The sequence below is a fragment of the Aethalodelphis obliquidens genome, unplaced genomic scaffold (assembly GCF_003676395.1).
Source record: "Aethalodelphis obliquidens isolate GAN/ISIS:26980383/991018 unplaced genomic scaffold, ASM367639v1 scaffold11, whole genome shotgun sequence".
In the NCBI taxonomy this organism is placed as follows: domain Eukaryota; kingdom Metazoa; phylum Chordata; class Mammalia; order Artiodactyla; family Delphinidae; genus Aethalodelphis; species Aethalodelphis obliquidens.
Genome location: NW_020837955.1, coordinates 20,661,480 through 20,683,934, shown reverse-complemented (window position 1 = coordinate 20,683,934; position 22,455 = coordinate 20,661,480). Strand labels below are relative to the sequence as shown.

The 22,455-nt window shown below is 57.5% G+C and overlaps 1 protein-coding gene across 14 annotated transcripts in view; it reads left to right on the top strand.

Moving 5' to 3' along the window:
• SH3PXD2A (SH3 and PX domains 2A) overlaps positions 1-22,455 on the top strand; it is a 241,562-nt gene that overhangs the window by 203,148 nt on the left and 15,959 nt on the right. For 12 of the 14 annotated variants that reach the window (XR_003433908.1, XR_003433907.1, XR_003433905.1 and 9 more), the window contains 5 exons: positions 6,860-6,973; positions 11,226-11,309; positions 16,390-16,507; positions 20,101-20,438; positions 21,559-21,608. Coding sequence is in view for 9 of the 14 variants with exons in the window: in XM_027112508.1 (XP_026968309.1) it covers positions 6,860-6,973; positions 11,226-11,309; positions 16,390-16,507; positions 20,101-20,438; positions 21,559-21,608 (704 nt within the window). In the remaining 5 variants the exon portion in view is untranslated. The remainder of the gene's footprint in view (positions 1-6,859; positions 6,974-11,225; positions 11,310-16,389; positions 16,508-20,100; positions 20,439-21,558; positions 21,609-22,455) is intronic. The other 2 variants (XM_027112509.1, XM_027112502.1) reach the window with 1 other exon arrangement.

Sequence of the window (22,455 nt, the reverse complement as noted above, 5' to 3'; positions counted from 1 at the left end):
AGGCCACCCGGTGCTGCCTTCTCCCACCCTCGGCCCCTGAGCCACTGTGAGGTGGGTTTTAGTGCGTCCCGCTGAGCCGGTCGGATGCTGTGACAGGTGACCTTGCTGTTCTTTCTGGGCCTTTGCCTCCTGGAGATGGCTGGGCCCTGGCCTATAGGCCAGCCTCGCTGAATGCTGTTCTTCTCTGGCACTGTGGACACGCGGTCCTCCCAGGAGAGGCCAGCGTGAGGCGGCTCTGGGGCGCTTGGCCAGTTCAGCTCCCAGACGCCGTCCCGGGCCCGGGGGCTTAGCCTGGGGCCGCCAGAAGGACGCCTCCTCCTGTACGTCCAGCATCTGAGTGCTTCTGGACATCAGCTTGCAGTTTCCCATTCAAAAGAATGGACGTGCTAGCCCTCTCTTGCCCCGTCTGGGGGGCATCTCAGCATAAGGCACTCCAGCTGGGAAGACCTACCTGAGCAGTGGCCTGGCTGGCGCTGGTAGAGCATGGCTGCCGGGCTGGGGTGCCGGGGCGTGTAAGGGGCCTCCCAGCTAGCCCAGGCCCGTTGGGGGCTCCCCACCAACTCCTGTTCCACTAAGTCCTCTGCCCCCACAACAAAAAAGAGCCTGCTCCCCTCTTGCCTGGGAACCAGGGTTGACTTCTTGGGAAAAGGCCAAGTCTGGCAGCCTGTCAGGGAACAACTGCCCCCAGCTGGGCACAGGTGTGGCCACTTCGTCAGTCCAAAGCTCGGTCCTTTAGTAAAACCTTGCTGAATTTCCTTTCCCAAGAACGGAGGCTAGGAGGACAGAAGAGGAAGGGTAGCAGAGGCCAGCTTGGAGTTTGGATCCATCTTCCGAGGACATGAGACATTGTGAGACATTGTGGCTCAGGCCGGTCCCTGGGCATCCACGAGTGCCGGCCACCTTACCTCCCACGTCCTGTGGCTTTAATCCTTCGTTCAGTGAAGCTCATGGCTTCCATTTAATGGGTGCCTGCTGGTGTGCCAGACCCCACGCGCTGTTCTTTATCTCATCCTCACGCTAGCCTGCGTGGTAGTCTTACCATTTTACAGATGGCGAAACCAAGGCTCAGAAAGGTTAAGTCACTTTCTTGAGGCCACAGAGCATGGAAGTGGCAAAGATGGGATTCAGAGTTGGATCTTTGGCTCCAGCACTTAGGCTCTGTGCCTCAGTTTCCTCATCTGCTGTTCGGCTTGCTGCAAGCTCAGCTCTGCCCTAAAGACAAAATAGACGAGATACTTAGAGTCCCAACAAGACTTATTCTCAGAGTGCACAAGCTGCTGTGAATTGTGGGGGTGATGCTTTGGATGCTATTGGGACTTGGGGGTCAGTCAGGGAGGGCTTCCTAAAGGAGAAAGGAGGCTGCAGGACCTCTGTGCTGGGGAGCTGTGTGAGCTGAAGGACCGGAGCCAGGCCGAGGGGGCCCTGAGACATGTAGGGCAAGGAGGAGAACCCCAGGGACATCTCCCCCTGGCCCCATTTCTCACCGTGTTTGCTATCATGCATTGCATCAGCTGAGAAAAGAGCAAGCCATATTGCAAAAGATAGCGCCTTCTGTTCTTCTGAAACCCCAGAAGACAGCCCCCCAATTCCATAGATATCAGTAAACACACACACACGTGAGTTCACCAAGCTGTATTGAGCTCCTGACACACTCCTTGGGCACACACACCACCTGGCCACCCATGGGTGCTGACTCTGTTAGTCTAGAATACCAAATACCCACCACCACCCTGATCAGAGCTAGGGGTTTTCAGCTCCTGCTCTGTGCTAGGCCCCAAGCTAAGCTACTTCTGTCTCATCTGTTCATTTCAACAACCTTGGGAGGTGGGCTCCGTTTATTACTCCCACATCAGAGAGGGGAGACTGAGCTCATAAAGGTTTAGCAATTTTCCCCAGATCACACAGCTAGGAAGTTGCATGCCAGGACCTGAATTTGAGTCTTTCTGACCCTAGATTCCTAATTATTACCCTCTTCCTCCAGAGGATCCTCACCTGTAGACATAGACTCTCAAACCTGCGACTGGACTCATGGTGTACGCACAGAAAGCAAACCCTCGGCGATGTGGACGTGCCCACTCACAGGTGGCACATATATAAAGCACAAGGACTCAGGGACACTCGTTCTCAGGGAGTCACCCCTGAGCTCTCGCGTGCCACAGATGTGCACCTACTCCACGTCTGTGGTGGTTAAGAATGTGGGTCGTGAAGCTGGACTGCTTGGTTTTGAGTCCAGCCCTGCGTCTTCCTAATTGTGATCTATTCTGCCTCAGTTTCCACATCTGTCAAGTGGGAATGATGACGATAGTAAAATGTAAGGTTCTTGGAGATGACATCAGGTAATGTGTGTCACGTTAGCTCCTGACAGAGTGCTCTTCTTAGCGTCTGACTGTAATCATATCATGTGATGCGTGTACAGACACAGCTCTGTTCCAGGTGCACAGGCAGCCACCCACGCGTGTGTGTGTGGACAGAACCTACCTCCCACTATGTGCCTCTGCAGGCATGAGGACACGGTGTGTGCTGGAGGGGAGCCTGGGAGCCCCGAGGGCTGGCTGACGCCTGAGTCCTCTTGGCCAGCTGGGCTGCCCCCACGGTGGGAGCCCCGAGGGCTGGCTGACGCCTGAGTCCTCTTGGCCAGCTAGGCTGCCCCCACGGTGGTTCAGGCTCTAATCGCTCCTTGGTGGAGCAGCGGTGACCTTGGTCAGGAGCCCCGGTTGCAGCATCTGACGTCTGAGCTGCTGGCATCTGGGAGAGGCCTGTCAGCAGCCGTGGGTGGGTGCAGGCCCCGGGAGCCTCCCCCAGAGGCCCAATTGTGTGACTCACGCCAGGGCTCCCAGGAGGTCTGCGTGTAGCTAGGTAGGCACCTCTGCCCCTGTTCAGCCACGCCTGCCTGGGCGGTGACCGAGCCTGTCCACCTTTGCTTTGCGGAGGTGCCTACAGCCCAGCCAGTGGCAGGCTCTTCTCTGCAGGGCCTGGTGCAGGAGGGACCTGAGACTTGAAGCCACACAGCCCAGCTCTGCGTGTGTCAGGGCTGGAGTGGAAGTCCAGGCCGGTGTTCTCGGGCAAGGTCGGCAGGTCCACAAAGCCGTGAGGATGGTTGAGAGTCTCAGCCCCAGGTCTTGGGAGCGCAGCAGGAGAATAGGATCCTAAGTTGCTGCCCTGGGGTGCGATGATCACAGTCAGCCCGTAATGTGGCCCACGCTCCATAGAAACTTGTGGTGCAACAGAGATTTTGAGGTGGGAAGGACTCAGAGACAGCCCTGGCACCTCCAAGGGGCACCCAGGTGGTGTGAGGCACAGACCATCGTGCCGCCCTGCCCATTGGGCACCTCGGCCACACTCTGGGCCTCTCAGCAAGTCCCTGCCCAGCTCACCCTGAGTGCCAGGCCTATGCAACAGAGGTAGGAGGAGGGCCAGCCCTGCCCTGCCCCTGGGAGATTGTCTGCGCAGACAAGTCCAGATCCATCCCTCCATCACCGATCTCTGGCTCCTGGGGGGAGGGAGAGAGCAGAAAGTGGAAGGTTCCCAAAGGGTGAAGTTAGGAGGGAAGGGAAACGATGCCACCAGCAGAAAAGAGCCCTAAATCCTGGGATTATGAGGCCCTTGGAGCCAAGGAGAAAGGTCCTTGCAGGGCCCTGGTCTGGAGATGGCCATGGGAAGAGGTCAGGAGAGGGGACAGCAAGAGGTCAGCAGGCTGGTGGGCTTGCTTCACACGTGTGAGGACACAGACAAGCTTGGATGGGACTGATGGAGAAATGCCCTGCAAGCCCTCCTGGTACCCATGGAGGGACTTGCCTCCTTCACCTCTGCTGAGGATGACTTTGGAGCCCAGATTCCAGAAGTAGAGAGAGGGCTTAGGAGACAGTCAGCCCAGCCGTCCAGGAGATCACCAAGTCGCCTTCTTTCCTGGGAAGCCATGGGGTCACACAAGGAAAGGAAAGACTGTGCTCCCACTGAGACAGCAAGTAGGTTGTTTCAGAGGGTGGAGTTGGCGGTGGACACACCTTGGTGTAGAAAGAGAGGCTGAGAGGGGCTGGGCATGGGAGAGATCTTGGCAAATCCTCCACGAGACACATGCATCCAAGCTCCACGGTTTCTCCAGGCACATCCCTGTTCTGTCTGATGACGATAAGTCCCCGGCCCCAGCCTGGGCCCATCCTGGGGAAACCCTCTCCTGGGAAGAAGAGCTTCCCTTTGAGACTAGGCCTTCAGGGTACTTCCTTGGCCAACTGGGACTTGGCTTGGCTTTGGAGGCTGGAACTGGTCTTTCATCTCCCCGGACACAGTTTGGGGAGGGTCTGGAGGGTGTGGTAACCAAAACCTTTGAGCTTTTGGCATTGGGACCTGGACCTGGGCAGGCATGTGAGAGCCTCAGCCTTCCAGACCCTCCCAAAAGTGACTCCAAGTTGGGAATTGTGGTGCCTGCTCTTTGGGGCTCTTGGAGCTTATCCTGTGAGCGGGAGGTCGGGGAGGGACCGCTGACCCAGAGTGGCTCAGAGGGCTTCATCCTTACGTGCCAAAATCTGTGGTGGCAGGTGCCCAGTGGGCTTGGGTTTTGTTCTCCAGACTTGACTCATGATGGTGGACCTTCGATCACGAACCTTGCTGATTGCTGGGTACGGGTGGCATTAGTGAGTGAGTGAAACCCGCTCTGGCTCAGGTGAACAGCCCAGGAAGGTCACTGGCTCACTGTGACCAGCAAGTCCAACAGGCAGCCTAGCTTTAGCGCACCTGCGCCCCAGGGTCAAGTGATGGTCAAGGCTGACTTTCTCCATCTCCTGACTTTGTTTTATTGACTTAACCCTCAGGACGTCTCTTCCCACACACCCCTGCGATTCCTGGTTAACGTGGGATTTAGGGTTCAGGTCGCCAGAGCACCCATGTCGGTTCCTGGAAAAGCCCCTGAACCATTACAGTGTCCGGGGAAGTGGCAGACCAGTCAGAACGACTCCTGCGGCCTAGGAGGCAGGGCCGCAGGGCAGGAGCCTCTGCGAGGTCGGGAGCTCCGTCCCGTGACCTCCAGTCGGGCTCTGTGAAAGAACACTGGGCCCGGGGCCTCTTGGCACAGACTGTTGGGGTTCCTGAGAGCGTTCCCCCAGAGCCTGCGAGAGGGGGAGAAGGCATCCCAGGCACAGACCCCTCTGGCTTCTTTGGAGTCTCTCATTCACAGCCTCCTGAGTAGCTGTGCCGCTGTGGCCTGGGCGTCAGGGAGGATGGCGGTGCTGCCCCAGGCAGGTAGGCCCAGAGGGTGCACGTGGCCGTGGGTGTTGTGAAGGTGGCCCACACCCATCCCACTTGGGGAAGGACAAGGGAATTGACCTGAATCTGGCAGAGGGAGGGAAAGAAGGCATCTATCCCAGGTTCCGGAGGGGCAGTGACCCAGCTAAGGGCTGGACCACAGAAGTCCAGATCGTTGTCTGAGACTTTCTCTTTAACTTTTTTTTTTGAAGACTTTAGTTTTTTTAGAGCAGTTTAAGTTCCCAGGAAAATTGAGTGGAAGGTACCGAGGTGTCTCACATACACCTGCCCGCACACATGCACAGCCTGCCCCATCCTCAACCCCCTGCACCAGAGCGGTGCACTTGTTACAACTGATGAACCTGCACTGACACATCCTAGTCACCCAGAGTCCCTAGTTTACATTAGGGTTCGCTCTTGGTGCTAGACGTTCTGTGGGTGTGGACAAACGTATAAGGACATGTATCCAACGTTATGGTATCACACAGCTGTCATGGTGTTTCATAGGTTTTGCAGAGCTGCTCGCAGAGTGTTGTGGAACTTCCTGGAAAGGGTGGGGTGCAGTGGGCATTCAAGACTAGACCACAGGCTGTTTGCTCTCCCAGGCCTGTGACGTGGAGCATCAGAAGTTGAAGACCTAGGTGCTGACCCTGGGTGTGGAGGTCCTGTGCAGTGGTGGGACTTTTGTCCTCCGTCCGTCTCCATTGCTGTCACAGCAGCCCCCAGGCAGCCTCCACCACCTCCCAGGGCTAAGCCCAGCTGGGAGCGCCTGGAGGTCCCCTTGTGCCCCTCCTCGGGCAGCTACTCACTGCTGTGGCCACGTGGTGATGGGGCCTCAGTGCTGGCCAGGGAGGAACCCTGGGGTCTCCTGACAGGCTACAGTCCAGGTTTGGAAATGCTGAGCTCTGTCATGGACAGAAAAGAGAACTTGTGCCACCAAGTTTGGAGTACTTTGCTCAGCGTTTGTTTGAATGATGAATGAACGAGCCAGCAAAGGGGAAAGAAAATGAATGAGGCGTTATCACTTGGCCACAACCCTCAAGGGTCACTCAAGGGTGCGGTGCCCACTTACTGCGATTGAGTTGTCAACATACCGAAGGGCAGCTGTGAGTAGCACTGATGTGAAAATACCACTGACCGGAGGTGGGAAGCAGGAGCAGTGACCATTAGAACGTATCTGTGAGGCCTTTACCCCCTGGTGCCTTTAAAAGCAGAGAAAGTGGTGCAACTCCGGGTCACACCGGTGGTCCTAGTGGGCTTGAAGGACCCTACACCATCTCTGTGTTTAGTCAGAGCTCCCGTGACCTTTCCTGCAAGGTAACTTTCACGTGTTGGGCATATCATTGTGTCGATTTCATTTTCAGTTTTTTTTGTTATCAGATGTCTGTGTGAGTGGATGGTGGTCCATCAGGCCCTCTTCTCAGGGAGCGTGTTGCTTTCTTCTTTCTCAGCGAGGAGCCTGGGCTCCAGGAGGCTGGAGGTGGGCAAGACGTTTGCCAGGCACCCAGGCGGTGTGGCTCTGCACCCTCCCCTCCACGCTGCTCCTTCCCTCCTCGTCCTGGCCCCGTCCACCTCTGCCATCTGCTAGGCTCTCATGGCTGCTCTCCCGTCCCCACTGCAGGCTGGTGGTTCGTGAGCACCTCTGAGGAACAGGGCTGGGTCCCTGCCACCTACCTGGAGGCCCAGAATGGTACTCGGGACGACTCAGATATCAACACCTCCAAGACTGGGGAAGGTAAGCTCCTGTGGGTTCAAGGGGTCGGGGAGATGATGCAACTTTCCCACCCTTCTCCCTAAGACCATCAGAAGCTCTAAAACGATATGGATCATGTTTCCCCCCCTGCGTCTCCCAGGATCCCGTGTCACTGAGGCCAACCCACAGGCTCACCTCCTGTGCCAGGTCTGTCCTTACTGGTCCCACATGGGGCTAAAATTAGAGGGGAGATTCCCGTGGGGTGTGGATCTCAGGCTTTGGCAACTTTGGGGCAGAGATTGGGGAGAACGGCTTTAGGGCTGGTCCCTCTCCCCACCAGCAGGCCTGGGTTCCTCTGGGGGTCCCCACAGAGATCCACCTTTGCCCCCCTCACCCCACACTGTGCTCTCTGCGACAGGGACGACCCCAAAGGGACTTTGTGCACACAACTTCCTGCCGTGCACAGTCTGTTCAGAGGCTTCTCTTCCAGGTGCCTCTTATCCCGGTCAGGGGTGCAGACGTGGAGGGCAGGTCTGTGAATCATTTCTCAGTGTTGCAGGAACCCAGGGATGGCTCCAGCCCTGCACCGTCAGCCTCTCTCATTAGCTCTGACCTGGTGAGGTTTTTCTGGGGTTTTCTCCAGTGCATTTCAAGGAGCCTGCCCCTCCTCCCAACCCCAGCCAGCGCTGGCCTGCTCAGCCTATCCGTGGGCTTGGGTATTCCCCAGAGCGGGCTGCCAGAGCCCGGCAAGTCTGAGCCACCCTGTTCCCGGCTGCCTGCTCCTAGTCGCTTCCAAGCCTCCCTTATTCTGGCAGCGGGAACGCTTGCCCTAACGGTCAGTGGAGACCGTCCAAATGGGCACATCTGAGAGCCAGGGGGATGCGTGCCTGCCACCCGGGGCTCAGGCCACCTCCAGGCCTGCCCCACCCCCCATTCCACACTGCCCAGGCCAGAATAAGCGGCCTGCCAAGCCCCAGCTCCGTCTTCATCCTTCCCCCAAATGTCGGTTACTCGGCAGGCAGTCGGAGCCCCGCCCTTCCTCCCATGTAAATGCATTTCAGTCCCTTGACCAGTACTGCAGCCCCTGCAGTGCATGTCTGCCTTGTGACAGGTTTCCAGAGACCAGGCCCCATTGAGAACGGCTGGCATGTTCAGGCCAGGTATTCGGCCTTTCCTGGCTGCTCCCCGAGCCCAGGGGCTGAGCCTGTCCCCCATCTCATCTCTGGTTCCCTCGCACCTCTGCAGCAGTGCAGGGTCGTAGCTCCTGAGCTGGGTCCGGTCTGTTTTGTCTGCAGTTACCAGGCCTCACCTTCTATCCAGTTCCACATTCTGGGGGGTATCCCAGGGCTTTCAGAAATAACAATCCCTAGAGTGTACTGAGGTCTCACTCACTCCTAGGTGTCTGCCCTGGTACTTGAAATGCCCTCACCACCCTGGGAAGGCTCTGTCACCATCTCCATTTTCCACATGCAGGAACTGAGGCTGCAAATATTTAGATATGTATTTGTTTGTCCTCATAAGGCTTGAGCCCTGGTCGGCCTCCTCCGCCAGTGGTCTTCCCACCGTGCCGCATGCCTCTCCGTGAAGCATTTTCTTGTGAGCAGTTCTAGGAGGGTGTATGTGTGTCTGTGTGTGTGGAATTGGAGCCCCACCTGAAAAGGTGACGCCAAGAGAGTCAGAGTGGAGACGTCAGGACACCAAGTGGGTAGGAAGGAGCCTGAGAGGTGCGTGGGCAGTGACGCCGCCAGGCTGGTTTGAAGAGAGATTGGGTGCTTTGCACAGAACAAGCAGTAACAGGTTATAGAGAATTTTGACCTCGATGGAGTAAGAACCAGGCAGCCAGTGGAGGTTCCGCCTTCAAGCAGGGGCGGGGGCGGGTGTGTATGTGCGCGTGCGCGTGTGTGCTCAGGGTGAACCTCCTGATGATAGGTTCCTCTGCACACTTTGATAGGACCTGTGTGCCAGCACCCCTGGCAACATTTGGGCAGCTGTGAGTTCCATCGTCACATCGTGGGCATCTCCCCGCAGCTGTACAGAAGGGCTCAGGACTCAGTACCCCAGCCCAAGGCCCAACAGCTGTGGTGTGTCCGCCAGTCTCTGCACTGGCAGCCATGTGGCTAAGAGATCAGCCCACGCTGGTCCCGTCTCTGGCCATCTCTACCCCAGCCCTGTTGCCATCCCATTGTAGGTCCCCTGAGCTCTACAGGCAGATATTGGAAGCCTTCGTCCCATCAGAGCTTCCCTAACAGCTCATGCTCCATTGCTTCAGAAAGAAAAGAGGCTGTTTCGGTTTATTTCTGTCATCAGATGTTCTGGCGTATGTTCATGTTTCTCCTGAAGCCAGGTGTGCTGTGGAGAATGCAGAAATGTTTCAGTGGGGGGCAGGAGGGCCGAGGTGGAGGCTGAGACCCTCTTGTCCACTGCTGATGAGGAGGGTCCAGGCCCGACGATGGCAGGGTGCTTCCGTGAGGCGCATCGCCTCAGAGGTGAGGAAGCAGAGGCCTGGAGGGGTGTCACCTCCATGGAGTCCCCAGAGCAGTTAGTGGCAGAGCCAAGCCCCAGACCTGGGTCTCTGCCTGTGCCCTGCGCCCTGCAGCCACCGGCAATGACCTGCCTTTCTCCCTGGGCTGGCATTGGCCCCAGGGTCCAGGCATTCTCCACTGTTAGTGCCTAAAGGGCGCCGGGTCTAGAGTCCAGGCTCCAGAGCCAGACTGCGTGGATTTGCGTGCCGCCTTGATGCTCAGGTGTGTGACTCAGAGGGTTCCTGAACACCCCTGTGCCTCTGGCCTCCCATTTCTAGAATGGGGAGAGTGCCAGCTACGTGGGGCTTTTGTGAGGCTCCGGTGAGATGGTCTTGGTACCCGATTTAAACCGGGTAAATGTCACTTACTGCTAGGGTGGCCCCAGGCTGGGCATCAGCTGAAGTGAAGCTCCTCTGCTCACAGAGAAACCAGGTGGACACACCCCCAGGAGGTCAGCTGTCCAGGTTCCTCCCAGTCTGACCTCACACAGGACCTCATCTCCATTCCACAGAGCCTGTCCAGTCCCTGTCTTATTTCACGCCAGGGCAGGTGGTGTCAACCCCAAAGACAGATGAGGAAACAGAGGTTTAGGGAGGGATGGCAGCCTGCCAGGGTGACACAGTAACCCGGCAGTGCAGCCTGGATTGAATCCATACCCCTAACCTTTTGTCCAGGCCTCCTGCTTACAAGAAGCAGGTCAAACAGGCTACTCCCTCTGGAAAAATAAGTACTTCCCAGGAGGCCCTGGTGGGATGTGGCTCAGTTGTGTCAGGGCAGTTTGACTCTTAAGTGCTGGCCTCCCTCCCCCAGACCTGGGCAGCCTGGCACCCTCCTGCTGCAGTGCCAGGAGGTGGGGGCCTCTGATGCACCTGGGCATCCCATAGGAAGGCGGGGGGCACGTGGAGCTGGTCCATAGCAGCCAGAGGACCTGTGCAGATGAGAGGAGTGTGGAGCCGTGAAAAGCTGGGAGGCAGGGCCTCCGTTGTCAGAAATCCGGTGGGTAGCATGTGGGGAGGGAACAGACCAAGGCCTGGGGCATCCTACTGTGTGTGCTTCACCCAGCAACATTTCAGATTTCTGAAGGATCAGCCCCGTGCCAGGCTCCGTGCCAGGCCCTGGGGACGCAGAGATGCAGAGTCTTAGCCCTCAACAGACTTGATCCACTGGGGGTGACTGAAAAAGCAAAGACATAAACCAACCCAGGATGGTGAGAGTTATAAGCCCCCCAAGGAAGAGACCCCAAGTCTCTGCTGGGCACATTTATTCTTCCACCCGCAGTGCCTGGCTCGTGGTGGCAGGTTCACAAGCAGGACTTGCTGAGTGAGTGGGGGCAGGGGAACAGGTGGATGTGAGCCCTGGTGGAGAGTGGGGCACACCCTCCTGGGAACCATCACTGCCCAGCAATGGGGGGAGCCATGTCCTCCCCCTAGGGCCGCAACCAAGGGTCATCCTTGCACTGGGCTGGAGCCAAGGCTCCTCCTCCCCTCTCAGCTGCTGGGATTCTAAATTCCTAGCCCCTCCCAGGCTCGGGGGCATAACCCATGCAATGTGGCTTTGGTTGAGTTATTCCCCACCTGCCAGCGCCGCCACTGGTCAGATCCGTGCCCCTCCAGCCGGCATGTACCACCGGGGCTCAGGCCAGGCGGTGAAGACCTGGGGATGCGAACCTTCCCCCCCTCCATCCCTTCCCCACCCATCCCATCTCATCTTCATGTCCATTCTCTCCGCTGGTTCCCGTCGGCTGTGTGTTCCATCGCCATCTCCCACACCAGTGTCCAAGAGACGCAAGGCCCATCTGCGGCGCCTGGATCGCCGGTGGACCCTGGGCGGGATGGTCAACAGGCAGCACAGCCGAGGTGACGATGCGGGCCGGCTTCTCCTCACCCACAGCTGCTGCCTCTCTCTCTCTTTCACTAACACTTCTCCTCTTTCCCGGGCTCTGCCTCTCTCTGCCCTGTGGCCGCCTTACCCAGATTCACCAGACAGACTTTCCTCTCACCTACTCTAGCTGGCGGCGGGGTGGGGGGCTGGGGGGGGCGGGAGGGGGGCGCAGGGGCCGCTTGGGAATCGGGGTGACAATGGGGGCAGCTCTGTCTTTGGCCAGCGTCCTGGGGGCAGGGGTCATGGGACTTAGGACAGGATTATGGGGGCAGCTGGACTCTAAGAAAGGCCACGTTTACCCTGAAGCTTCAGATTGAGAGAACTGAGCGTGTTTGGGTCTCTGCCTGGGCCATCCCCTCACCCCTGCCCTTCATTGCCTCCCTCCTCTGAGAAAGGGTTCCCTTGGCCAGAGCTATTCTAGCAATTACTTAGGGACAGAGTAGGAAGAAGGAGCAGCTCACAATCTCCTCATTCAGCCAGCTCCAGGGAAACTAGAGAAGGAGCAAAATCCAGACACAGCCAGGCCCCAGGGCACAGCCTCAACAAGTTCTGATGGTGGGGTCAGGTCCAGCTGGGGGCTCCAGCAGCCCCAGCACTAGCTGTTGGGATTTGAGCCTGATCAGGACTGTTCCAGGGAAGCCCCTGGCCTGCCATACACGCTGATTAGGAACCAAGGCGTTTGCCAGTCCAGGGCCTTTCCAACATCCAAGAGCTTGTGAGGCAGGGAAATGAGGGGCAGGCCTCTGAACAAACCTCTAAACACCTCCAGAGCCCCCAGGCCAGTGGGTGGCCCATTTCTCCTGCCTCAAGGAGAGTGGAGGGTATGTGTTCCGGATGGTGATGGCACAGCCGGAAGGGTGTCATAAGCATTGGCTTTTCCAGAATTAGCAGGGATGCCCCATGACTCGCACCCTACCCCCAAAGCTTGTGCCTGAACGACTTGAGACCCTGTTTTGGTGTCTGCCCCGAGCCCCAGGCAGCAGCAAGCCTGGACTCAGGGGTGGCCACCGCCCGTGGCTGGCCCAGCATCAGGCTCAGCACTGGCTGCGAGGGGCCCAGCTTGTCCCGAGGGTGGAGTGTGGGGTGGACCCTGGGTGCTGGCGCAGGACAGGGGGCCAAGTCGTGGAAGCAGAGAGAACAGGCTGAATGTGCAGCAAAGGCACCACAGAGGTAGGATGGGTGGGGCAGCATAGCTGGGGGCCAGGCGGGGAAGCGGCCCTGAGCCTTGGCAGCAAAGGAGAGTGGGACCCTGGCCTGGAAAAAGAGCAGGGTGGAAGGTTTGGCCTGTCCCCATCCCCTCCCACATCTGCTCCAAACACCATCACACACTGAACCCCAAACACACCTCTGTCTCCACAACCACGTGGCCTCTCGGACACTTCAATCGGTGAAGCGTGACCGCCGGCACACAACCCCGAGAGCCACGGGCGTGGCCACGGTACACTGGCCCCTCCAGGCCCTACACAGCTGCACGTCTGCGGTCCTGTGCACACAGCCACTCACAGTACACACTTACGCACCCTCACGTAGACCATTCCACGTTTGCACTATTTACACAGTCACAGATGCATCATCCACACAACCACATCGTAGGTACACCTCTGCAGCCACCCCCCAAGTACACGTATAGCTTCGTATGCGGTCTCGTATACATAACTCCTATACCACGTGTATGTCGGCAACAGTATTTACGATTCTAAACATAACATGATGTAAGTAGACACAGATACCCAACTGAATGCATAATTCTATGGCCAGCCACACATATGTAAATATGTAAGCAAATGCGGGCCCACGACTTCTCTCTCTTGAATAAGAGACCTAAACAACATCCTTTCCCAGTCTTAGCCCTAAGTTAAATTAGGGCTAAGTTAAATCAGGCAGCCAAGAAAAACTTGCAGGAAGTTGGCTGGGAGAAACTTCGCTGCAAACAGCCGAGCTGACGAGGGGGGAACCGGCAGTGGGTCGTATATAACTAGACAAGAGAAAAGCAGTGCTTCCCCGGGGCCTCCACTCCCCCAGTCCCAGAGCCAACCAGGCCTCTGGAATCAAAAAGCCTCTTGCATCGGGGTTGGGTAAGTTGTAGGGACTGGGAGGGGAGCCAGGGAGACTGCTGACGGAGGGGAAAGTGTTTGGAAAGGGGAGGCGTCTGTGGTTTGGAAACTGCAGGGCTCTCCAGCCCCTGCTTCCAAAACCAGAACAGGCCCGGCCACCTACCCACCCCGTGGGCGGCCTGGCCAGCCCTCCCTGGGGTGAGGTGGCAACCATCCTCCGAGGGTATATCGGAGTGACCATGGCATCAGCGCCTCCCAGAAGCCCAGAGGTGCCCCCAGAGCTCCTGGGCCTCTTCCCTCAACTTGATTCCTAAGGGGCATCTCTTCTAGAGACCCCAAGCAACGCAAATGACTCAGCTCCCTCCCCCCCGCCAAGGTCATTTCTTTCAGTCTGGGCATCCTCCTGTCTGGCCCCCTAAGGTGGGGTTTGTGGCCCCTGTTCAGTGGAGGGACTGCCTCTGCTTTCCCCCAGGGAAACCTGTGAGGAGGGAGCTGAGACCCACAGGGCACGCGGCCACACAGAGGTAACCCACACCTTCGTCGTCCAAGCCAAACGTGGCGGAAAACCGAGCCCCCAAACAGGCCAATTGGAGGAGTTGTCCTGCCTGGGACCAGGGCTCTGAATTCTCACCTCCTAGAAGCTACGGTGCCAGGGTAGGACGAGCCTCCAAGCCAGCCAGCTCTCTTCCTGGGAGCGTAAACTCCCAGACATCTGCGTTCCCATCAGCCCCAGGGCCACCACGAAGAGGGCTTCGTGCAGGAGCAGCTCAGCCTTCCTGAGTAAGACGGACACCCCTGGTTCTGCCCACCAGGAGGGGCAGGGGAAGGCAGGATGCTTACATGGCCCTCGGGGCTCTGTCCTCAGCACACACGCTGGGGACTGGGGAGGCTGGTGCTGGGGCCTGGCCCCCATGAAGCAGTCTAGGCCCTGTCCTCTGCCGTGGGGCAGAGAAGGGCTCCTCTGATCTGCCCAAGAGATAGGCTGTAATTTTTCTCTGCAAAAGTGACTTTGCCCAGGGAAACTTTAATGATGGCTTCCTGCACGAACCACAGGCTTTTAAAAATAGCCCAACTGAGCAAAGGCAAAATGTGGAGCCCAGGCCTTGGCTCACCCGAGCCTCAGAACCCTGGGGCCCTGGGGCCCGGCGCTGCTGCTCCGGCCACCGCCCGGGCCAGGATTTACGGTGTCCCACTGGAAAATGGAGCGAGACCAGGAATAGGCGGGAGCGCAGGGGGCTGGACTATAAAACACGAACCTTCTCAAAGGCCCGAGTCAGAATCTGGCAGGGCCGGGTTCTCAGGCGGTCTTGGCGGCTCGCCCCAGCATGGCTGGGTTGGAATCTGAAAGCTTCCAGGAGCCAGTTGACGCCGAGAAAGGCTTGCATTTGAGAAGAGCGTGCTGAGCTGTGGAGGCTCCCGTGGGGCGTCACCTACCTTTTGCCCTTCGGCAGCCTGCAGATTCGGCCAGCGGCCTGCCAGCTCTGTCCTTGCGGCCTGGCAGGGCAGCTGTCTCCACCCCAGAGGGAGCTGCTATCTCCGCCCGGCGCAGGGCCGCAGACGGGACCCTGATAATCTAGGGAAGAATGAACAGATGGCCCTCCTGAGCAGGGGCTTAGGGTGGCAGCTGCCCTCTCCCCCACTACTGCCAGAGGCTTGGGCAGGCTGCCGGGCAGGGTCCAGCTGGGGGGTGGGGAGCGCCCGTCTCAGAGCCAGCTGTTCTGTGCCAGCAGCCTGCTCTTTTGAGCTCAGAGAGTCTCCCCCTCGGTGCCCCGGCTCAACACACCTTTGTCCTCATCAATGTACTCCATAGTCCCTTTGCAGCGCCTACTGTGTGCCAGGCACTGTCTCAGCCCCCAGGGAGAATCCAGGTCGGAGAGGACAGCACAGGTTCAGGGTGACCCTCCCAGAGGGTGTGCCAATCTCTGCCGCTTATCCTCCGCTGAGGGGATGGATGGGACTGGGTGTTCCTCCCCAAGCTATTCCTCTGGGGAGACTCTCCTCCCAGGAGGCAGGGTGTCTGTGGCCGGCCAGCTGTGGGTCTGCCGGTCCCCAGCAGACAGGAGGCCTGAGCAGGGACTCCCGTGGAGGCACAGGGTCCCTGCCAGGAGAGAGGCCCAAGGAATCCAGGAAGACACAAACTTCCCAGCCTCCCCACACTTGCCCCCCCACGCTCCTGTTCAGCTCCCCACGGTGCCTCTCTCCCAGTGCCTGGGGAGCCCAGAAGAGGGCGTGCAATCCTACCGTGAGACCAGAGCAGGCAGCTCCCAGAGGGGCTCCACCGAGCTGTGTGGTCAACTCAGTCCCCCCCAGGGCTCCCGCCTGATTGTGCCGCACTGTTTTGCCCCTGCTCATTTGGCCCCTGGACCCTTAACAGGGCACATAACCATGCCCATAGCATCCTCTCGGGGAAGTTATGTGATCAGGCGAGCAGTTGAGTGGTCAGGGGAGGCTGAGGTGTCCCTGGAGCTGTCAGAAGGTTGGGCAGAGGAGGGGTTTAAGGGTTTGAGGTGGGAGACAGGCTGAGAGAGCAGGTCTGGGGCATAGATGGACGCATGGCATGTTCAGGAAGGAGAGGGCTTGCCTTGAGGCCTCCAGGCATTGAGGGGACACCTGGGTTTGTTCTCAGACTCCCTGACTCGGGCCCCAGGAGGGCCAGGTTCCTCATGGCCCTGCCCTCAGCCCAGGGAGTTTCTGGGACCCTGAGGACTCCAGGCCCCGGCAGCCTGTCTGCAGTTATGGGACTGGGAGGCTGGGAGAGCCAGCTCTACGCTGCCTGGGGCTTGCAAGGCCACCTGGGGCCCTGGCCAGCTTTGGCACATGCAGGGCACAGCTGTGAGGCCTGCTCCCTTCTCTTCCCTTTGCTGGAAAAGCCAGAGGTTGATGCAGTACACCTTGGCCACCAACTAAGTGAGGCCAGGCCAGGGGGAGAAGGAGGCTGGACAAAGGACCTGTACCCCGTCCTCAAATAGCTGTGCTTTCTCGCCTCACCCACCACCCACAGAGGAGAAGTATGTCACTGTGCAGCCTTACACCAGCCAAAGCAAGGACGAGATTGGCTTTGAGAAGGGCGTCACCGTGGAGGTGATCCGGAAGAATCTGGAGGGCTGGTGGTACATCAGGTAAGAGCCCCAGCAGAGGAGCAAGGTGCCTCTCTGCCACCCCGGCCCCCAGGGTGGCCCTGGGCAGCAGAGTGGCTGAGGGCACCAGCTGGCAGGTCAATCCTGACAGCAGCTTTGCACCCACGGCCTGGCTTGACGGCTTCAGTACCGCGAGGCTGAGCGGCCGTGACAGAGAGCGCTCCTCTTGCACACACCCTCCCGGGACACATAAGGCGGAGGCTGAGCCACAGCCAGCGGCGCACAGGGGCCCTGGCTCGGCTCGCAGGCAGTGGTGCAGTCCCTTCCCGTGCAGCCGTCAAGAGGGTCCAGCACATCTGAATTTGGGTTTCCGTGTCCGACCGTGGCTGCTTGGCGTGCTCTGCAGCTCGGGCCGCCTGCAGTGCTGGCGTCCACGGGCCTTGCCGAGGTCCCAGCAGGCGGCCCCTGCTGCCCACAGATGCAGGCTCGGGCCCGGGCTGTTCCGCTCCGCAGGGCTGGCTTCCGTGGTTGAGAGAGCTGGGGCGGAAGTCTGGCCTGAGCACAGGCCTAGTTCAGAGGCCTCTTGCTCTGCCCTTCACTCTCCTTGGGCCTAATCACACTTCCCAGCTGAGAAACCCATCCGGGGGGTGTGAGTAGGGGAGTGGGCAGCTTCCTGATACTCCTGGAAGCAAACTAAACCCTGTGGGTTTCACTCACCTCTCCCCTACCAGGTCCTGCCCCCCAGGCCCCTCTGCCCTGGGGCTCCCAGGCCAGCTAGCAGCCCCCGCAGGAGGGGCTTGTTTCCAGGAAGTGTTCTGGGTCCTTTAGAAGCAGCTCCGCTGTGATGACTTTACCCAGTTTCTCTTCTCTGCCTGTAAGCCGGATGACAGAGAGTCCCTGTCATGGGCTCTGGGGACCGCCTCCCCAGCCCACCACACCTGGGAACCCCAGACCCACTGTGGCTAGGATGCGTGTTCTGAGCTGTCCCCCACCGAGGGCACAGATGGCCGAGGCGGCGGGGGCACTCACAAGACAGTTGCTCAGAACACAGCATGCCGCAAGGTGTTCAGATTGGTCTGTGCTGACGGGTAGGATGAAGGTCGTTGGCCACATGGCATTGAACCTTAGAGTGACCTGCCAGGACATAGCGCCCCTGCCCCCAGCCCTGTGCACACCAGTCAGCGGGCTGAGGTGTCCCTTTCTGTCCCGTTAGGTGGGACAGGACTGTGTGTGCCTGGGCGTGTTTGCCCAGATCCACTACCCCTAGGCTTTGATGTTCTCTAAACAATGGAAACTAGAGCCAAGCCCACAATCCAGCCACCACGAGTCTGCGTGGGAAGGCCAGTGAACATTCTGGCAGGCTGCTAACCTAAACCACTCACCCAGAGGTTTTCTACAAGGCTGCTGGGTGTTTTAGTTTTCTAAAATAACCAATAAAATCACTCTGAGTTGGTTCCATCTAGTCAGCTCTTGTCCCCACGGCCTGGCCATTCAGCCAATGGGAGCTGCAACCGAGAAAACCCTGCTGAAAAGGTTCCACCTTAAGAAGGCTGCCAGACACCCCCTTAAATAGGCCTTTTCCCAGCATCCCAGGCTCTGTGTTGATCCTTACTTCCTGTCTTTCTTCTCCACCCACACCCACCCCACCCCCCGCCAAACACACACACACACACACACACGCACGCACGCACGCGTGCGTGCCCTCCCTCTCTCCCCATCCTCCTTTTCCAGTTTGCTTCCCTCTGGAGTCATTCCGTGCTCCAGAGCTGGAAAGCAGATGTGAGCAGAATTGGACCCAAACACACACAGCCTCTCCTGATTCACTTGCATCTCCCTGCCTGGAATCTAATTTTATCCATGTAACACGGAAGGAGCACATCAGGGTTTAGAATGGGAGCCCTCAGGACAGTGCACAGTCCTGACCATCACTCCCAGGAGACCTCGCGCCCCATCTCCGCACAGGTGCCCCCAGTGGCTGGCAGGTTCCTCATCTTTCTTACAAGATGAAGGGCACCAAGTTCTGGGCCAGATGCTGCCAAAAGCTAGCCGTGTGACCCTCTGCTACTTGCTGTGCTTTTCTGAGCCTTGGTTGTTGGTGTATGTAAGATTAGGTATCTTTACTAGTTGCTTCCATCCAGCCCTGAAATTCTGTGCTTCTGTCTGCCAGCTCCCTGACTTCCATCCGTTTGTTCACTGATGTCTGCCTTCCAAGCCCCAAAACGGGGATAGACGGCTGAGCTTGGGTCAGCCTGCCTGCACAGTCATGTGATGTGAACATAGGAAGCTACCTCCTACCTGAACTTTCCAGCAAAGCTCAAACACGTTAGAAACCTGAACTTTCACATTTCCTTTCCTCCTACCTAATGAGCCCCCAAGAACAAGGTCAGATCAGGGAGGCAGGGGGGCCGGGGATTATCAGACATCTGGCATGGAAGAGCCATTCCAGGGAGCCAGATGTGTCCCAGGGAGCAGGCGGGGACATTGCACCCCAGACTGCAGGGCATTGGCCAGGAATTGCTGGACCAGGAAGTAAGTTCTCAGTGGGTTTGGGTAGGAGCTCAACACCATGAGGGAAAAAGGGAAAAACTTGTTTTCAGAAGTCAGCAAATCCCCTGAAATTAAGTCGGCCCCATCATTTGCCTTTTGCTCTGTTTATGGGTTTGGGGTTTTGTTTCGTTTTGTTTTCGTTCTGCCACACCAAAGGCTTTAATTTTACCCAGTCACGTGCTTTATTTAGTCGTTTCATTTATGGTTTCTGCCTTTGGAGTTCCACTTAGAAAGATGTTCTCAGCCCCCAAGATTAAGCAAATATTCACGACTTGCATTTTTAAGTTTGCTATACGGTTGTAAGGCCTGAGTCTCACTTGTTTTTCCTAACTGGATCATCAGTCATCCCCAGACCACTCACTGAATAATCCATCCTGACCCCACTGCTTTGAAACGTCACCTTTAGCGTTGGCCTGTCTGTGGACTTGTTCTGTGAACTTGATCCGTCTGCTCCTCCTGCAGTGGTGCCGATACTTCTCCCACTTGGCCACTCACTCTTTATACACGTCTTCCTAGTTGGTCTCAATATGTCTATCCTTCTGGATAAATGTTTACAGCTACTCTGTCCCAGCATTTTGCAGAAGAGAAAATATCGAGCTCCAGGGTAGGGACTTGTCCGAAGTACCATAGGCCAGAACTCGGGTTTCCTAACTCTCACCTGTGCTGCCTCTTCACCCCTCTGATCATACTTCCCTTTCTGACTGGGCATTTAACTCTATATACCTTCTCATTTCTTATCTCTAGAATTGCCCTCTGCTGTGGTGAGCTTGTAGGCCATTGCAAAGTCTACCTTTTAGGCAACCCCAAACCTGAGGAATCTTCTCATCTCAATGTCCCACGTTTGCCTGACGTTGCAAACAACGAGAGCCCGCACCAAGAGGGATCAGGCAAAGAACTAGGAGACAGAGAGGAAGCAGTGGTGTTCCCGATGTCTTTCCACTGGCCCTCGTTCCAGTTCTCTCCAGAGTAGTGGCTTTGCCAAGTGTCTTACAGAGCGCAGCAGAGAAAGCTCAGCTGGGCAAGGCCCGACGGAGACTGGGGCCTGGACAGGGTGCTCTCATGATGCCATGTCCCACTCCTCCCTGCAGATACCTGGGCAAAGAGGGCTGGGCACCAGCATCCTACCTGAAGAAAGCCAAGGATGACCTGCCAGCACGGAAGAAGAATCTGGCAGGCCCAGTGGAGATCATCGGGAACATCATGGAGATCAGCAACCTGCTGAACAAAAAGGCGTCCGGGGACAAGGAGACCACCCCAGCTGAAGGCGAGGCCCCAGAGGCCCCCATCACCAAGAAGGAGATCAGCCTGCCCATCCTCTGCAATGCTTCCAACGGCAGCGCCCTGGGTGTCCCCGAGAGGACCGTCTCCAAGCTGGCCCAGGGCTCCCCAGCCGTGGCCAGGATTGCCCCTCAGAGGGCCCAGATCAGTAAGAACCTCGCTGATCCCCGGGTCCTTGCCGCACAGCTCTTTAGAGAAGGGGCGTGAGGTGCAAGGAAAGCCTAAGGGGGGGGCGGGGTGTGTGCAGGATCCCCATATTATTCTGTTCCTGAGATGTAGGCTGACCCCTGACCCCAGGCTCGCTTTGCCAGCTTGTCTTATGCTAATCACAAGCATGGACAAGGCAATTCCTTCCACTCCTCCGAGATAAATTGCATGCATACGTAAGCTGGTAGCATCATGAACGGTCACTCTGCAGATAGGTCACCTGGGCTGTGAGATGGGTGCTCACATCTCACATCTCACATGGGTGCTCACATCTCATAGAGTGCAAGGCTGCTCTATGAGTGACAGCCTGTAGATCATCTTGCTGAGCCTTACCCCTTCCTCCCTGTCGTCTTCCTCCAGTTACCGGAAATCTAAGACACTCGGAAGGGTGACTGTACCTCCCTCCACAAGCACTTTTAAGCAGCATCCTTCCGGAATCTCCTCCTTTCGTACAGGAGAAACCCAGCTGCCGGCCCCTCCAGATCTCTAGCATCTCTGGGGCAAGGATGCCTGCGGATTGAGGGTTAAACTGTTCTGTATTATGAGACCAGCTTCTGTTTATGTCCAGCCATTCTTAAAATCTGGAGGAAAGCTGTTTTTTAGTTTGGTCCTGAGCTTACATTAGCTTTATGCCTGAAACCTTCTGAGCAGTCAGTCGGGAGCTGTTTGGGGGGTACTTCCTCTTGCCTAGCACTGTGCTAGCTTCCAAGGATTTGGTAGTGAGCAAAAAACAGACATGGTCTCTTCTCCTAAATTTGGAAATCTGATAAAGCTATCTACCCTTTCCCCTGAAAAAAGCCCCTCTGTCTGTACATTTTGAAATTGTGCACATCATTTTAGGGGGTTCACGGATCCCCTTGAAACACAGCTAAGGAAGCTTAAAGATCTCTCACTTCCACTGAAGAAGCCCAGCTCTCGTGCCTGTGGTGACCGAGAGCATGGGTTCCTCATAAATGTGGGAAAAGAGCGGGAACTTCCCAGCATCAGGAGATCACACCCAGGGAAGGGAGGGAAGGCACTGTGTCTGGCTGCGATTTCTGAAGCCCTGTTTCTTCTTCTAGGCTCCCCGAACCTCAGGACAAGGCCTCCACCTCGCAGAGAGTCCAGCTTGGTATGTGTGCTCAGTTTCTTCTCTCTTTCTCATTCCCTTTCCTGGGTGCCCCGTAGCAGCTCCCAGTAATTGGCTGTCTCAGTGCAGAGTCTGTTGGTCCAGGGCTTCCCCAGGGCCATGCTGGAGCTTCCAGCTTTGTGGGGCTGGAGGCAGGGAGGGAAGCCTGGGGAACCCAGCCTTCCTGGGGCCTAGCTGGACAGTTTTTAATCAAAAACACACTGCACTCTAAAGCTAAATAAATCCATCCCAGCCACGGCACTGGCAGACATAAACATTTAGACTGGCTGGCGAGAGTGTCCAGCCGGGGCATTGCCAGGGGCGGGAAATAGGGCTGCTGTCCATGTGAGCCTGGAAGACTTTCAGCTTTGCCTTCCTTGCCCGGGAGTGCCCAGTGGATGCCAGAACCTGGGAGGGCGCAGGGCAGACCAGTGAGCATCTTCTCCGGGGAGGAGGGTGGTAAATGGCAAGGGACTGGTTTATGCTGAAGCTCAAAGAGGCTCAGTGCTGCTGGGGTCTGTGGCGCCTGTAGGTGAGGTTTCCTGGCATCCAGACCGCCACGGAGGTGGATGTGCACTCAGGGTGCTGGGGCTTTGGGTGAGAGGTGGCAGACCGAGAGCCCTAGAACCAAGAACTGTCATCTGGGGCAGTGGGATGCAGTGCAAAGAATGGGGCTTCAGGCCTGCCAGGCATGGATTCATACTCCGTTTCTGACACTGAGAAACAGCAAGCCCCTGGCCAGGTTGCTTACCCTCCAGAGGCCTCAGTTTCCTTATTTATAAGAGGGGGACAGTGCCAGCCATCTCCTAGGGCTGTTGTAAGGATGGGATGAGATGGTGTATGCAGAGGG